The following is an 18,269-nucleotide window of genomic DNA, read 5'->3' as shown; positions in this document are numbered from 1 at the left end:
CAGGGTGGGTGGGAAGGGGGGGGGTCTCATCGTCTCTGCTGTACGGGTATCAGCGCTGCTCCTCACGGTGACCACGGGAAGAAATGCTATGCCAACTTAACAGCCAATTAGACTTTTTACCGAAAGAAGAAAGGCAGACAGCTGTGCTTCTGAAATAGATCCATGTTAATTATTTTCCCTGTAATTCTGTTCGGCCAATTTTGTCACCCCCCCCCCCCCCACACACTACCACCACCGCTATCACCTATTGAAGATTTGTGCGCCGACCACTTTATAGCCGGACCGCAACTAAGAATGCTTTTAGTGTTGACCACTTAGTTGTAGGCGGAGGCTCAGCACCCTGCTACCTCTTCATGTGACCAAAAACACTGACGTTATTGATCATGTGGTCAGCGCTGATGGGGACAGGACAACGGGTGGGCAGGATGGGCAGCTGCCGTGGGCACAGTGAAGCAAAAGGGCAAAGAACAGATACAGGGTGGTGCGCATGTATTAACATTGGGGGAGGGGGTGTACTTCTGGATCCTTGCCCTGGGCTCTGGATGAGCCTGTCCCGGCTTGTAGTGGCATTTACTCCAGGTAGGTACATTTTTTACTGCGCTTCTGTCCATGCCGCCAATACTGATAATATGGCCATTATGTGGTCTTGTTGACCACATAACCAAGTAATACGGTGGCAGGGTGGCTCTCCTGCACTGGATCATGTAGCCAGTACGTAATATGGTGCTTCCAGGTAAGTGGCGGCCAACGACAACCCTGCTGTGATCAGACACAGTACAATCCGATCAGCGGGTGCTGGCCAATGCATGACCACTGGCACCCACTGATCAGCAAAGACAAAGACAGAACAGAGCTCTGCTCATGTAAACAAAAGCTGTGTCCTGTCAGCAGGGATGTGCTGGATTTTGTTTTCCTGCAAAGCAGGGAATGAAATCCAGCACATCCCTTAGTGAAAGCAGCACAGTGTGTACACATAAACACTGGTTAGGCACACAGTTAACCCCTTTTGATCGCCCTAGATGTTTAACCCCTTCCCAGCCAGTGTCATTAGTACAGTGTCAGTGCATAGTTGAAGCACTGATTACTGTATTACCCACATGGAAAAAAAATATATTTGAAATATATTTTAAAAATATTCTTCCCAAATATATTGACATATATTTGAAATACTACAATTTTGGCAGAATTCAATATATTTCAAAATATATTGCAATACATACATACACATATATATATATATACACACACACACACACAAATATATATATACATATACACATACATACATACATACATACATACATACACACACTGCATGTTGAAATGCGTTTTTTATATTTTACAGAATATATCAAAAACATTTTTAAAAATATATATTTTTTAAATATATTCTTCAGATTTTTTTTAACATATAAAAAAGTAATTAACATGTATTTGTACATATATTTGTGAATGCATTCCAAAAATATAGAGTAAATGTATTTTTAAAGACCTACGGTACATTTGAAAATGAAGTTTTAAAAATATTTTTCATATATTGTGTAATAAAAATGCATTTCAACATACAGTATCTAAATATTTATATATACATTTTATATACATACATACATATACACTGTATAGGATATATATCCTACCCTGTGAAATAATTGCTAAGAGAATTCATGGAAAAAAAGTCGCTTACGAGTGACAGTCCATGCAATCGCCAAGGGTCGGATACGACTGGATGGATAGATAGATATATTTATTTATTTATTGAAATATATTTTGAAAAATATTGAATATGGCCAAAATTGAAATATATCTCAATATATTTGTGAAGAATATTTTTATATTTTTCTTCCATGTGGGTAGTGTTACTGGTTCCCACAAAGTGGTTGAGAAAGGCTGTCTAACCTCTGTAAAAGTATCAAATCCCACCAAAATAAAGCTCTATTTGTGGAGGAAAAAATTATATAAATTTAGTTTGTGTACAGTGTTGCATGACCGCGCAACTGGCAGCTAAAGTAACGCGGTGCCAAAAAAAAACAAAAAATGGCCTGGGGCAAATCTTGCAGAGGCCAAGAAGAACACCGGCCAAACATAACAAGATTTGTGTCCATGAAAAGATAAAAATTAAACAAGCAAATGTTGTTGCAAATTTAACTTTTTTTTAACAACTTGGAAGGCATGGTGCAAGTCAGGGTGACGGCATGAAAACCTATAAAACGGTCAACTCAACTAAGCTTTGTGGTGGAAACCCCAAAACATCCAAACAGGGGCGGACTGACAACTCATGGGGCCCCCGGGCAATAGGAGATCATGGGGCCCCTGTGTCCTTGCCCAAACTCAAAAAAGCCTATGAAAAAGGTACCAGGGGCATCTCATGGGGCCCCCTACTGACCCCGGGCCCTCGGGCAGTGCCCGAGCTTCCAAATGGTCAGTCCGCCCCTGCATCCAAAGCGACTCAAAGTCAGCCCATAACACCCCACCAGTATGGCGTTGGTAAATTCCATCGCATGTGTGGATTTTGTGGCCCGATCTCGGAGCCGCCTCGATCTCCACCCCCTATACCAAGCTCTGGTGAACAGCTTAATCCGGGGATTTCACCGCATTACCTTAACGAGATCCAGGACGAGGTACTTCGCTAACTAGCTCTGCAGTCAGGTATCGGAATATGTGAAGCTTAAGACAGAGGCTTCTGGGTTTCCATGGTAACCAAAAGGCCTAGAACTGCAAGGTCGCGGTGACTCAAGGCCGGACGCCAATTGCCGCCCGCCAACGGATCCATGAGGACGCCGACCGACTGGTGCTGATCTGAGCTTGTCTAACCAGGAATCGCAACCAAATAGCCAACCAAAATGTCCAGCGCAGAACCAATTTATGACGGCATTTTAATTAAAAAGAAATGATGTTAGACTCTCCATGTTCCATTATTCACCAACAGAGACAGGCTGGCGTGGACCGTACCATGTCTGTCCTGGTCATTCCTCAGTCCCCCGGTCTCTTGTCATTGTTGGTTTGATCTACGTTTAATGCAACTGACCACACCATGTACTATAGAACGACAACCCAGATCTCCTCTAAATGTTGCTTGCTGGGCTCTGTGTATGTTTCCTAATTAAAGAGACTCTATTAATAAAGTGTTACTGAACCCACAACAGTACAATCAGTCTGTAGATGCAGCAAAGCGTGATTGTTATACTCACTGTGGAACTTAAGGGGTTAATCCTCCGCATTGTGTAAAAAGGCCGTTTGTTCCTGATTGCACTGATCTCCCACTTGTTTAAGTGATCACCTTTTATCTTATGAATGGTTAGGCATTTTGCACATGCTCAGTTTGGTGTGTATTGCTAGAGAGGTTGTTTTGTTTTTTGGGATAGTGCATGTGATCAGCACAGGGCCAATTAGCACTATCCAGACAGAGGTCAGGGGTTTTGCATCCTCCTAGAGAAGAAAGAAAAAACTCCTCCTACAAGCTTTAGCTAGTGCACTGCTGGACACTGATAGAAGTCACAAGACTGCTATATACTGCTGATGAGAGAAGGTATTTAGCAGTTTATATTTACTAAAATAATTGCATTTCCATGTTGTGTGTACTGTGGGGGACCAGATATAGTGAATGCAGGGTCCGGGGAGAGTGGATATAGTGAATGCAGGGTCCGAAGAGAGCGGATATAGCGAGTGCAAGGTCCGGGGAGACCAGATATAGTGAATGCAGGGTCCGGGGAGACCGGATATAGTGAATGCAGGGTCCGGGGAGATGGGATATAGCGAATGCAGGGACCGGGGAGAGCGGATATAGTGAATGCGGGGTCTGGGGAGATCAGATATAGTGAATGCGGGGTCCAGGGAGACCAGATATAGTGAATGCAGGGTCCGGGGAGATGGGATATAGCGAATGCAGGGTCCGGGGAGATGGGATATAGCGAATGCAGGGACCGGGGAGACCAGATATAGCGAATGCAGGGACTGGGGAGACCAGATATAGCGAATGCAGGGTCCGGGGAGAGCGGATATAGTGAATGCGGGGTCCGGGGAGATGGGATATAGCGAATGCAGGGACCGGGGAGAGCGGATATAGTGAATGCGGGGTCTGGGGAGATCAGATATAGTGAATGCGGGGTCCAGGGAGACCAGATATAGTGAATGCAGGGTCCGGGGAGAGCGGATATAGCGAATGCAGGGTCCGGGGAGATGGGATATAGCGAATGCAGGGACCGGGGAGACCAGATATAGCGAATGCAGGGACCGGGGAGACCAGATATAGTGAATGCAGGGTCCGGGGAGAGCGGATATAGTGAATGCGGGGTCCGGGGAGAGCGGATATTGTGAATGCAGGGTCCGGGGAGAGTGGATATTGTGAATGCAGGGTCCGGGGAGAGCGGATATAGTGAATGCAGGGTCCGGGGAGACTGGATATAGTGAATGCAGGGTCCGGGGAGAGCGGATATAGTGAATGCGGGGTCCGGGGAGAGCGGATATAGTGAATGCGGGGTCCGGGGAGAGCGGATATAGTGAATGCGGGGTCCGGGGAGAGCGGATATAGTGAATGTGGGGTCCGGGGAGAGCGGATATAGTGAATGTGGGGTCCGGGGAGAGCGGATATAGTGAATGCAGGGTCCAGGGAGAGCGGATATAGTGAATGCAGGGTCCGGGGAGAGCGGATATAGTGAATGCGGGGTCCGGGGAGACCAGGTATAGTGAATGCAGGGTCCAGGGAGAGTGTATATAGTAAATGCAAGGAGCCAAACAACTATGTGATAATAAATGGCTTCATATGATCATCATCCTTCAATAAAAGAGCATTTTTTGGCACGATCAGTCATATTTTCAATATCAATGCCAAAATGTCACAATTTCTGCCAGGGGATGCAAACGTTTGAGCACAACTATATATAAAATGACACAAAAGTACATAAAAGCAGCTCATATAGAAAATAAACTTCCCTTTATAAATGAATAGGTTACTCATCAGAGGTTCAGTTTGCCATCTTCTGCGTTTGGCTCTCACTCTGACTCATTGTGATCTGGAGTTTATCTATCATTTCTTGTTGTGGTACAATGCGGCCCACCCAGACATTGCGTCTGAACAATCGGTAAACACGTCAGCATGCTCAGGGCTTTAACCTTCGGGAGGAGATAAATTATGGGGAGGATACTATTATGGTGCATTTGCAAATTAGATGAATATTTGTGGGGTGATTACAGACTAGAACATCCCATGCTGATCTTCCGAATTAAAATATACAGAAGAACGAACGTACATGCAATTTAAACTGGTTAATAAAAAAACAAGGTTCCTCAAAGGCTAAGCTGGAGCAAGGCCACAACTTTCAATAGGTCATTGCCAGGAGCTCAACCAGCCAATGAGCGTTGGCTCAGGAATGGGCGAAGCTTGGAAATTTTCACACAGAACCATTGGACTACCAGAGCGCGCAACGGCGCCGTGATCATTCATTGAATACTACAAGCCGACATCCACAAATGCTGTTGGTACTTGTAGTTTCCTATTCACAGAACTCTGTGACTGTAGGAAACAGCTGAGTGGGCAGAGCTCTGAACGGCCGCATTTTTTAAATGGGGGGGGAGATCCCCCAATAGCTGTCGCAACGGGAAATCAGGTGGGGGGGGGGGTTACGTTACAGCCTGGGTGTAACATGTTACGAAAGGTGAGCTTATCCATGTCACCCTCTCCAGATGCACACTCCAAGTTATATCTTGGAGCTTACACAAGGCTAGGGACTCCATCCCCCATGTAACAGCTCTGGGTGCCTAAGCAGCCAATCGTTAAACATCAGTACTGTCCCATGCCTGAAAGTACTAGGTAACAGTTTGCTTCCGGCAGCTAAACGGGATTTGAGAGGGATTGAAAGCAAAGTATGCACAGCTGGGGAGTATGACAGTCCAAGTGTATGTCAAGGCAATATTTAATTAAAAAAAAAAAAATTATATATATATATATATATATATATATATATATATATATATATATATACACACACACACATATATATATTTAAATAAATAAATAAATATATTTATTTAAATATATATATTACACACACTGTGTGTATTTATGTGTGTGTGTATTACATATAATAATATATATAATGTATATGTGTGTATATATATATATATATATATATATATATATATATATATATATATATATATATAAATAAATGTGTGTGTGTGTGTATATATATATATATATATATATATATATATTTATAAAATATTCTCTTGTTTCATCCCTTTAAAGACCTTGCCAATATAGAAATATACCAATGGGTCTGCCTGCAATGCACTTCCTAAGTCACCAGCATGTTGTGTAGACTGAGTGGTGTCAGCCCTGCCCAATGTCTTTTGCTGGAACACTCAATTTCTCCTGCTCTCCTCATTTCTACAGCTCAGAATTATTTTGTAGCCCGTGATAAGAACTAGGAGGCCTAAACAGACTCTTTAAGTGAACACTTAGGAAATGCGCCTCTGAATTTCTGACAAGATGAACAAGCTATTCCAAATGTATATTCATCAGGTCACCAGGGAGCAAATAAGAGAAGTCCATTGCTTGGGTTATACAAACTTAAAGTAAATCTGTTGCTTTCCCCTGCTTGGATAACGTTGACTTTAAAGTGGACCTCCGCTCAAATGGTAACTTTCTCGCTTGGACAAATAGATACAAAGTAACAGGCTACTAAGAATGACTATTGTAATACTACTGAAGCAAAAGCCAAACAATTCAATGACATCAGAGGAACAACTGTCACTTAATAAACCGATAAAGATGCTAGACTTACTGGAGTTGTCTTGGTTGCTGTACTGCCACTGCGTGCTGGATATAAAGGACGGTTCTGGCGAGCCGGGTCTGCAGTTCTCCACCATCTGCTGAGTGATATGCCGCACAGTCTCTTTGTTTTTCCTATTCTTCCGCCGCCCGTTATTCTGCCAGCTGTCCCCCTGTTCCACGTAAGCGATAGCTGGATCGCCCTTGCCGCCGCCAATGTAATGGGATGGGGAGTCCTGCTCCTCTTTTACACGTATTGGTCCGTAACATCCATCACCGGCCCACATAGAGGACACCTCGTCCTGACTGTCCACTTTCTGTTCGGCATCCTCCTTCCCATAGCTGCTGCTGCCTTCATGACAGCTGGCGATGGCCGAGTCCCCGGAAGAGTTGGTGGGACTCGTCCTCCTCGTCAACCAGGGAGAGATGCTGCGACCGGCGACCACGGCAGAAAGGAGGGCCTCGGCGCTGCTGGACGGGGCGCCCATGTCGTAGTCAGTCAGCTCCTCAGAAGTCTCATTCTTTATGCTGATGTCCAGTGCGGCCTTGATGAAGCTGTGGCAGGCTTGCACGATGTCCGTCATTTGGAGGTAGCTGGCTGCGGACATCACCTCAATGACGTTCTTGCTGGTCAATGCCAAGTGGGCTGAGTACATGAAGTCTATGATGGCCTTGAAGCCCTGGGCGGTGACGATGTCCAGCTGGGTGACGGTGGTCTGTTCGGACGTTTTCTGCACCTGGCAGTAAAGGGTCTTAAAGTAGCGGCTGCTGCCCAAGAGGACGTTTTTGTGCGCCTTGAAGATCTTGCCCTCCACGACGATGCAGACGTCGCACAGGATGCCATGTTGGCGCTGTTCGTTCAGCTCGTTCAGCAGCTGCCGGTAGTGTGACGGAATCTCCATGTCCTCCTTGCGGTTATTCATTTGTGGACGTCTTTGTTCTGCTGTCCCCAGAAACGCTGTGGGTAGAGGGAAAATGCATAGATTTACAAGATATTTAAAGGAAAACAATATTTTTTTTTGACACATTATTTGCATGGAAATCGCTATGTGTTTAGGAAGAACATTTGGGCTATAAAAAACAAACATACTCACCTCCATGCTGCAAGACTGACCTGATGCATCAGCTGTCCCCCAATGTCTCTAAACAAGAGAACTGAGCGATCACATGTCCACTGATCTCTCACTGACTCTGCTCTCCGCTCCAAGCTGACCAAGATCTGCCCCAAACTGGAACACCGGAGGGGGCTGGAGTAGCTGGCTTTGGCTCCCAGCCAAGCACTGAGCTGTCAATCAGGCAAATGGGTGGATCCCAACAACATGGTCAAGATAGTACCAGAGCCTGGAGCAGCAATAGCATACCACAGGCTGACTCTGCTGTCCGCTCCAAGCTGACCGAGAACTGCCCCTCACTGGAGCACCGTAGGGGGCCGGCGCAGCTGGCATCAGCTCTCAGCCATGCGCTGAGCTGTCAATCAGGCAGATAGGTGGATCCCAACAACATGGTCAAGGTAGTTCGAGGGCCTGGAGCGGCAATAGCAATAGCCTACCATAAGCTGACTCTAGGTCCCAGGAAAGCAAAAGTAAGTACACTCTTGCGACCCAGAAGAGAAGCATGGCCCAAAAAGCTTTGGCCATACTTCTATTTTAAGCTGCACCCTAAGGTGGGCCATACATTCTTAGATTTCCCTTTTTTCAGCCTGGGGGAATCTGTCAATTCTTCCATCCACACTAAACATCCATTCATGTCTAAACCGCTGGCAACAAAAGTGAGTCCACCCCTAAGTGACAAGGTCCAAATTGGGCTCAATTAGCCATTTTCCCTCCTCGGGGTCATGTAACTCATTAGTGTTACAAGGTCTCAGGTGTGAATGGGGAGCGGATGTGTTAAATTTGGTGTTATCGCTCTCACTCTCTCATACTGGTCAATGGAAGTTCAACATGGCACCTCATGGCAAAGAACTCTCTGAGGGTCTGAAAAAAAGAATTGTTGCTCTACATAAAGATGGCCTAGGCTATAAGAAGATTGCCAAGACCCTGAAACTGAGCTGCAGCACGGTGACCATACAGCGGTTTAACAGGACAGGTTCCTCTCAGAACAGGCCTCGCCATGGTCCACTAATGAAGTTGAGTGCACGTGCTCAGCGTCATATCCAGAGGTTGTCTTTGGGAAATAGACGTAGGAGTACTGCCAGCATTGCTGCAGAGGGTAAAGGGGTGGGGGGGGGGGGGGGTCAGCCTGTCAGTGCTCAGACCATATGCCACACACTGCATCAAATTGGTCTGCATGGCTGTCGTCCCAGAAGGAAGCCTCTTCTAAAGATGATGCAGAAGAAAGCACGCAAACAGTTTTCTGAAGACAAACAGACTGAGGACATGGAATACTGGAACCACGTCCTGTGGTCTGATGACACCAACATAAACTGATTTGGTTCAGATGGTGTCAAGCGTGTGTGGCGGGAACCAAGTGAGGAGTACAAAGACAAGTGTGTCTTGCCTACAGTCAAGCATGGTGGTGGGAGTGTCATGGTCTGGGGCTGCATGAGTGCTGTCGGCACTGGGGGGCTACAGTTCATTGAGGGAACCATGAATACCAACATGTCCTGTGACATACTGAAGCAGAGCATGATCCCCTCCCTTCGGAGACTGGGCCGTAGGGCAGTATTCCAACATAACGACCACAAACACCCCAGAAATGACCACTGCCTTGCTAAAGAAGCTGAGGGTAAAGTTGATGGACTGGCCAAGCATGTCTCCAGACCTAAACCCTATTGAGCATCTGTGGGGCATCCTCAAATGGAAGGTGGAGGAGCGCAAGGTCTCTAACATCCACCAGCTCCGTGATGATGTCATAGTGGAGTGGAAGACGGAAGGTGGAGGAGGGCAAGGTCTCTAACATCCACCAACTCCGTGATATGGTCATGGAGGAGGACTCCAGTGGCAACCTGTGAAGCTCTGGTGACCTCCATGCCCAAGAGGGTTAAGGCAGTGCTGGAAAATAATGGCGGCCACACAACATATTGACACTTTGGGCCCAATTTGGACCTTGTCACTTAGGGGTGGACTCACTTTTGTTGCCAGCAGTTTAGACATTAATGGCGGTGTGTTGAGTTATTTTGAGGGGACAGCAAATTTACATGTTATACAAGCTGTACACTGACTACATCACATTGTAGCAATGTGTCATTTCTTCAGTGTTGTCACATGAAAAGATAGAATCAAATATTTACAAAAATGTGAGGGGGGGGGGGGCTCACTTCTGGGAGATACTGTAAATTGATGGCGCTATATGAGTACCCCAAATAAATAAATATTGATTCTATCAGGGGCGGACTGACCATTTGGAAATTCGGGCACTGCCCGAGGGCCCGGGGTCAGTAGGGGGCCCCATGAGATGCCCCTGGTACCTTTTTCATAGGCTTTTTTGAGTTTGGGCAAGGACACAGGGGCCCCATGATCCCCTATTGCCCGGGGGCCCTATGAGTTGTCAGTCCGCCCCTGGATTCTATACGCCATACACACATATTACAATCAGACTGAACAATCTCTTCTTTGAGCTATCTAGACACTGGCTAACCTGCCTACACAACCAATTCGACACATATCGAAACAGCCAGGACCTCCCAGTTGTCAATCTAATGGAGAGATTGTACGGGTATCAGATTGTAAGGTGTATTTGGCCAGCTTAAAAGGCGTTTGCACAGAGATTGCACAATACGATTGTTTATCAGCAGCTATGTGGTACTAGGGGCTACCCTAAGTGTTTCACTCATTTACCATCTAAACAGCTGTACCCCCATACCTGTTACTAAACCCAAAGGCGGTTGTACAACCAGGTTTTGTATGCATGTGACTGTGGAACTACAAACTCCAGCCGGCCTGGGCCTGGCTTATACCAACAACTACAACTGCTCACATTTTCTAGAAGATAATGGAGGAGGTGGGGGGGGGGGGGAGCGTCCTAGCATGTATGTCTTTCCTCTTCAAGATCAAAAAGGGTTTTGAAGAGGCAGGAACCCACGTCTGAGTGCATTCCACAATCAGGGAACATCAAAGCGGGGCACACCCCCCACCTCTGCCCTCATTCCTCTACCCCCTGCCCACACCCTAATGGTGCTTGCTTAGGGTGGAGAATTCCGGGCCTAAAAAAAAAAAAAAAAATCCCAGAGATTAATGTCAACTAAAGAGAGCAGCTCAAGGAGGAGACGGCTCAGATCAGCAGATAAACATCACAGCCTTAGAAAAATACACGGCTATTGTGGATTAGGGCTTCGGCCTACAACCAGCGAAAGGGGGCGGCGCGTCCCAAAACTGACGCCTTTTTTTTTCACCAGCGTAAGCTAAATAAACATTTTCGAGATTTCATTTACGGAGCTTTGCAACAGAAAACACAAAAATATTTTTTTTTTCAATGAACGAATTATGGCGGCTCATTACTACAAAAATGATCTGACGATCTTTTTTTGCCTCGACACAAAATGAAATGTTTAAATCGGTTTTGTTTTTTTTTCTGGCCTGTGTGGCAGCAGACACATCGCGGTGCATTTGCTGCAACCACAGAGTGCAAAATCTGGTGCAGATGCGCATAGGAACCCATCAGCTTCTAACTTCAGCTTGTTCGCTTACCCTGGTTCACATCTGTGCGGGTGGTGCTGATGTGGATCCGCACAGCCGCACCACCCACACAGAGAAATGCGGACCCATGGGCGGGTGCCATTAATTCTAATGGTACGCAGCCCAAACTGGAAATCGTAACCATACTGGGAACAGAGGATCCCATGTGGGCTGCATTTTCCAAAGAAGTGGAGGGACTTCTTCCCTGCGTGTCCCCAGGCACGGGAGTCCATTCAAATGAATGGGCTCTCGTGCCCGCGCAAAACGTGGCAAGCAGGAACACGGAGATGTGAACCTAGACTAAAGCTTTGACAACAAAACCTGGAAGCTGATTGGTTTCTGTGCACAGCTGCACCAGATTTTGCACTCTTCCATTTTAAAAATGTTGCTTTGAAGAAATGCCTCTTTTGAGACACACTGATGTCATCAATGGGTCTGTCGGATGGTCTTTGCTCTGAGTTTGGTGGGAGGGGCCTGCAGGCTCTTGTAAATGTCACAGCACCCTGCCTCAGATCTTCCTTTAAGAGCATTATGTGAAAGAACACAGACCTGGTATCCCTTTACATGTACACGTTCCACCCTGCAAACTTTAGCTGTACGATCTGCTGATTGGTTACCTGAACATACATGTCTAAAGGGATGCCAGGGATGTGTTCTTTCATAAATTGGAAACAAAATGATTGTGGCAGAGAAAACAAATACCTGTGAGAGACAGGCAGTACAGACCAGAAGGAGAGGGGAGAATTGATAATTGAAGTAATTCAGACAGAAAAAGAAGGACGGCCTAAGATGACTGCAACTTCAAAGGGTTATTTTGCAAAGATGCGAATTGGAGGGAATTGTAATCAGATAACTTAAAGCAGAGCTCCACCTAAAAGGGGAAGTAACGCTTTAAGCCTTTGTCCCCCACTCACCATTAAGGATTGGCACCTTTGGGGAGCGGGTACCTGAATTTTACAGGTACCCGCTCCCACTTCCACTGCGATCGCCTAGGTCAGGGGTAGGCAACATGCAAGCCGCAGGACTACAAGTTCCATCATGCCTCCGCAAGTCATAGCTGTAACTGTCAGTTTTGTAATCTTTGCAATGCCTCATGGGAAATGTAGTTCCACAACAGCTAGAGAGCCGCAGGTTGCCTACCCATGGCCTAGGCGATCAGAACTGGAAGTTGCCGTCCTCCCCCCCTCCTTCCCCGTAGTCTTCTGGGACACGTGACAGGTCTCAGAAGACTACAGGGCCATTCAAAAAGCGCAGCTGTCACAGCCGGGTGCCCACACTAAAGATGGCGGTGCCAGGGAGAGAAGACGGCCGCTGAAACCAGCCGTGGTGAGGACACCGCTGGACCGAGGGACAGGTAAGTGTTTGTATTTTAAAAGTCAGCAGCTACAGTTTTTGTAGCTGCTTTTTTTTTTTTCTTTTTCAGGTGGAACTCCGCTTTAAGTGTCAGAAAAAACCCAGTAAGGCTAGGTAACCCCGACTGGTGACATTCAATGATGTGCAACCTCGTTATCTCTTTACAGTAGGTGGGGCTGCACTGGGCTAGAAAGAAGGACCGGAATCGGACCAGAAAACTCACCGGCCAATGTCTTCACAGACTCATACACACAGCCAATCAAAGTGGAATCTGTAAAGATGTATGTAGTACGGAGCAGAATTAGTTTTCTTTTTTGTTAGACTTATTCTCCCGTTTTCACATGATGATCTGGCCACCTCCTGTATTAAGCCAGGTTCAGGCTGGTGCACTGCAGTTTGGCTGCAGCGCGGGTGTATGTGCGGTTTTCCCACATTTTACCTGCGTTTTTAGCTGCAGTCACATTGACTTCTAATTTGCGTGTTTTTTGCTGCATTTTCTGAAAGCTCTCCAAAAGTCTTGCATGCTGCATCTTTGGCGTGTTTTCAAAAAATGCAGAGAAAACACAAAACCTAATAGAAGTCTGTGGGACCGTGGATAGGAAAGCAGGTAAAATGCGCAAAAAAAAAAAAACACATACACCCGTGCTGCAGCCAAACCACGGCGCGCCAGTCTGAATCCAGCCTGTGTTTACACTCTGGATGAAGGAGCAACAGAGACACCCCTGGATAGCAGCATTAACGGGCAGCACAGTGGCTAAATGGTTAGCACTTCCGACTGGCAGTACTCGGGTTGTTGGTTCGAATCCCAACCATGGCACCACCTGCCTGGAGTTTGCATGTTCTCCCTGTGCCTGCGTGGGTTTCCTCCGGGTACTCCAGTTTCCTCCCACACTCCAAAGACATGCTGGTAGGTTAATTGGCTCCTGTCTAAATTATCCCTAGTATGTGTATGTATGAATGGGAGTTAGGGACCTTAGATTGTACGCCCCTTGAGGGTTAGAGACCTTAGATTGTACGCCCCTTGAGGGTTAGAGACCTTAGATTGTACGCCCCTTGAGGGTTAGGGACCTTAGATTGTACGCCCCTTGAGGGTTAGGGACCTTAGATTGTACGCCCCTTGAGGGTTAGGGACCTTAGATTGTACGCCCCTTGAGGGTTAGAGACCTTAGATTGTACGCCCCTTGAGGGTTAGAGACCTTAGATTGTACGCCCCTTGAGGGTTAGGGACCTTAGATTGTACGCCCCTTGAGGGTTAGGGACCTTAGATTGTACACCCCTTGAGGGTTAGGGACCTTAGATTGTACGCCCCTTGAGGGTTAGGGACCTTAGATTGTACGCCCCTTGAGGGTTAGGGACCTTAGATTGTACACCCCTTGAGGGTTAGGGACCTTAGATTGTACCCCTCTTGAGGATTAGGGACCTTAGATTGTACGCCCCTTGAGGGTTAGGGACCTTAGATTGTACGCCCCTTGAGGGTTAGGGACCTTAGATTGTACACCCCTTGAGGGTTAGGGACCTTAGATTGTACACCCCTTGAGGGTTAGGGACCTTAGATTGTACCCCTCTTGAGGATTAGGGACCTTAGATTGTACGCCCCTTGAGGGTTAGGGACCTTAGATTGTACGCCCCTTGAGGGTTAGGGACCTTAGATTGTACACCCCTTGAGGGTTAGGGACCTTAGATTGTACGCCCCTTGAGGGTTAGGGACTGATGTGAATGTACAATATATATGTAAAGCGCTGTGTAAACTGACGGCACAATATAAGTACCTGAAATAAACAGTCTGAAAGAGGGTAGTGTTTGATGCACTAACAGATTTAGATACAATAACAAACTGAAGCTAAACTCAAACACACCTTTTTTTAAGCAGTTACAGCAACAGTACTTCCTTTTGGGATAAAGATGTTACATAAATGAATAAAAGCTGATCATAGTAAGCACCACTGTCAGTGTTCAATGGTGTGTCTCAACCCTCCAACTCCTACATTTGCAGGAGAGCTTTAACTTAAAAATAACAGACTTACTGACTGGATAGGAAAGAAAGCTTAAAAAAGAAAACTAATGCGGCCATCACATCTAAGAATTAGTAAGCTGCAAAATGATAAGTATTTGCGATTAGGTTTAAAACTGCTTTTAAAAAAGAATGTCTTCTTATCGCTGATTGGACGGTCTCTTGAACATGTTTCAAACAAAACAAGCATATGACACTAGAAGACAGCCATCGATGGTGTGACAAGTTTTTCCACAGATTGGTCATTGGGCTGGCAGCGAGCCCAACCTTGTGGCTTTCACACATTTGAGATGGGGGTGCTTGTGTGTGTGGAGACAGCGGTGTCATTGCATCGCCGTCTCATGCTACTGACTACCCCGGGTTTTCTGTGGAAATTGTGTACGCAGATGGCATAGCGTGATACGATTACCGTCACCGTCTCTGATTACGGAGCAGATACCAGGCACTGCGATATGACCGTTTCAGGAGGTGATCGGCTCCACAGCCCAGGGGCATGGAGGGAAGACGTCAGGTATACACGGTAAGGGGATGACCACATCAACCTCACGCTGGAAGGAGTATTGAAACTGCTGCACATTTATTTATTTCAGGTACTTATATATCGCCGTCAATTTACACAGCACTTTACATTCATGTTATACATTCACATCAGTCCCCGACCCTCGGGGGGGTACAATCTAAGGTCCCTAACAGGGGTGGACTGACAAGTCATGGGGCCCCCGGGCAATAGGGGATCATGGGGCCCCTGTGTCCTTTCCCAAACTCAAAAAAGCCTATGAAAAAAGGTACCAGGGGCATCTCATGGGGCCCCCTACTGACCCCGGGCCCTCGGGCAGTGCCCGAGTTTTCAAATGGTCAGTCCGCCCCTGATCCCTAACCCTCAAGGGGCGTACAATCTAAGGTCCCTAACCCTCAAGGGGTGTACAATCTAAGGTCCCTAACCCTCAAGGGGCGTACAATCTAAGGTCCCTAACCCTCAAGGGGTGTACAATCTAAGGGCCCTAACCCTCAAGGGGCGTACGATCTAAGGTCCCTAACCCTCAAGGGGCGTACAATCTAAGGGCCCTAACCCTCAAGGGACGTACAATCTAAGGTCCCTAACCCTCAAGGGGTGTACAATCTAAGGGCCCTAACCCTCAAGGGGCGTACAATCTAAGGGCCCTAACCCTCAAGGGGCGTACAATCTAAGGTCCCTAACCCTCAAGGGGGCATACAATCTAAGGTCCCTAACCCTCAAGGGGCGTACAATCTAAGGTCCCTAACCCTCAAGGGGTGTACAATCTAAGGTCCCTAACCCTCAAGGGGTGTACAATCTAAGGGCCCTAACCCTCAAGGGGTGTACAATCTAAGGTCCCTAACCCTCAAGGGGTGTACAATCTAAGGTCCCTAACCCTCAAGGGGCGTACAATCTAAGGTCCCCAACTCACATTCATACATAAACATACTAGGGACAATTCACCTACCAGCATGTCTTAGGAGAGTGGGAGGAAAACGGAGTACCCGGAGGAAACCCACACAGGCACAGAGAGAACATGCAAACTGCAAGCAGGTGGTGCCACTTTACATATATATTGTACATTCACATCAGTCCATATCCCTCAAGGGGCGTACAATCTAAGGTCCCTAACTCACATTCATACATACACATATTAGGGACAATTTAGACAGGAGCCAATTAACCTACCAGCATGTCTTTGGAGTGTAGGAGGAAACCAGAGTACCTGGAGGAAACCCACGCAGGCACAGAGAGAACATACAAACTCCATACAGGTGGTGCTGTGGTTGGGATTTGAACCAATGACCTTAATGCTGCCAAGCAGAAGCACTAACTACTATTGCTCCAGAGGTTAGTAAACGAGGGGAAGCTCTGCTGACATTCATCACCCAATCGTGTACAAGCAAAAAGGTTTTTTTTTTAAATTTTTTCTTTTCTTTGCACATGATTAGGTGCAGGGGCGGACTGACAACTCATGGGGCCCCCGGGCAATAGGGGATCATGGGGCCCCTGTGTCCTTGCCCAAACTCAAAAAAGCCTATGAAAAAGGTACCAGGGGCATCTCATGGGGCCCCCTACTGACCCCGGGCCCTCGGGCAGTGCCCGAATTTCCAAATGGTCAGTCCACCCCTGATTGGGTGTTCTGTGCAAAGTGAAACTTTAAGGGCTGGTTCACAGTAGATGCAGTCCAGTATGCTTTTTTTCTGCATCAACGGCCATGCATTCAAATGGCCCTAGTTCACACCAATGCAGTCAGTTCCAGGTGCAGAAAAAAAAGAAGAACATGCTGCATTTTTTTCTGCACAGAACTGCACTGGAATGTAGGAAACCTACGCAGGCACAGGGAGAACATGCAAACTCCAGGCAGGTGGTGCCGTGGTTGGGATTCGAACCAATGACTCTAGTACTGCCAGGTGGAGGTGCTAGCCATTTAGCCACTGTGCTGCCCATGCATTGCCAGAGCCATAGAGACATGGTACCAGACAGGAATTTTTGTTTATGTTATGGGGCCACATCAGGAACAACGAATACTCAGAGGAGAGTAACCGGCACATTGATATATAAGAGGACGAGTCTTACTGAGTGCAGAGAATCGCGGCTCTCTTCAGTAATCTTCACAGTGACAGAATGTCAGAGACGCTGCTGGCATGATGTCATGTACACGGGGGAGGAAGGTCACGAAATCCCTGGAAATTATGATAAAAAAAAAATTATAACAACATCTGACTCTATTCACAGGAGAAAACACAGCAAAGAGCCAGCAAACCCTCCCCCCAGCCTCGAAAAACATGCAACTCCACCCCACACTGAAGGTACCGTTTTCGTTTTGCCCTTGTGGATTGGATTTCTTGATGGCATTTCATATCTCCGGTGGTAAGATTTCCCCCACCGGCGTCTACGCCTCCTACCACACATGGGTAGCAACGGCGGTGAAACTCCCTGACAGCTGAATTCTACACGTCTCGGTTTATTCCGAAGGATGGAGACCGCTACGGGGGTAGTGTGACCATATGGCTCCATCATGGCTCAGGCAGGCCATAGACGGGCCGACAAACGAAAAATCGGTCGGCACCGTTGCCGATGCTGCCACCATCGTCCGTTTTTCGTGGATTTTCCAGCATGACCGATAAAAGCAAACGAGACGATCCGTGAAAAAAAAGGCAGACGGGCGGGCCCCACTAACGGCGTGAATATCGGCTGGTTTTTCGTGCAGACAAAAAATCAGCCAATAAACGACTCGTCTATGGCCTGCATTAGGCAGTTTGGCACAGCTGGCGATTCTGGCCACCGAAGATAGAAAAGGCCAGTATGTGATAGAAATCGCCAACAAACTGAAATATCCATTCTTTGTGGAGTTATCCATTAATGGGAATGTGACGACGCGCTTTGCGACGCAACTAAATCAACCAATGAGAAGCCGCCTTCATTTAGCTGGTTGCTGCGCAGTGATGGTGTATGGACCATGGGCCGTGAAGTCGTCTCTAGCAACCAGATTGCAGTGAAAGTCGGACAATCGGGCACCTCCTG

The 18,269-nt window shown here is 46.9% G+C and overlaps 1 protein-coding gene across 1 annotated transcript in view; it reads right to left on the bottom strand.

The window, feature by feature from the left end:
- ZBTB46 (zinc finger and BTB domain containing 46) overlaps positions 1-18,269 on the bottom strand; it is a 102,659-nt gene that overhangs the window by 59,119 nt on the left and 25,271 nt on the right. Inside the window, exons 2-3 of the mRNA XM_089665416.1 lie at positions 17,322-17,428; positions 6,783-7,727 (exon numbers count right to left, since the gene is read on the bottom strand). Of these exons, the coding sequence (XP_089521542.1) occupies positions 6,783-7,692 (910 nt within the window). The 5' untranslated portion in view covers positions 7,693-7,727; positions 17,322-17,428. The remainder of the gene's footprint in view (positions 1-6,782; positions 7,728-17,321; positions 17,429-18,269) is intronic.

Source organism: Staurois parvus, unplaced genomic scaffold (genome assembly GCF_062004578.1).
Source record: "Staurois parvus isolate SC_StPar_1 unplaced genomic scaffold, SC_StPar_1.0 ptg002183l, whole genome shotgun sequence".
Taxonomy (NCBI): domain Eukaryota; kingdom Metazoa; phylum Chordata; class Amphibia; order Anura; family Ranidae; genus Staurois; species Staurois parvus.
The sequence above is the reverse complement of the archived record's forward strand: the minus strand, read 5'-3'. Positions and strand labels throughout refer to the sequence as shown.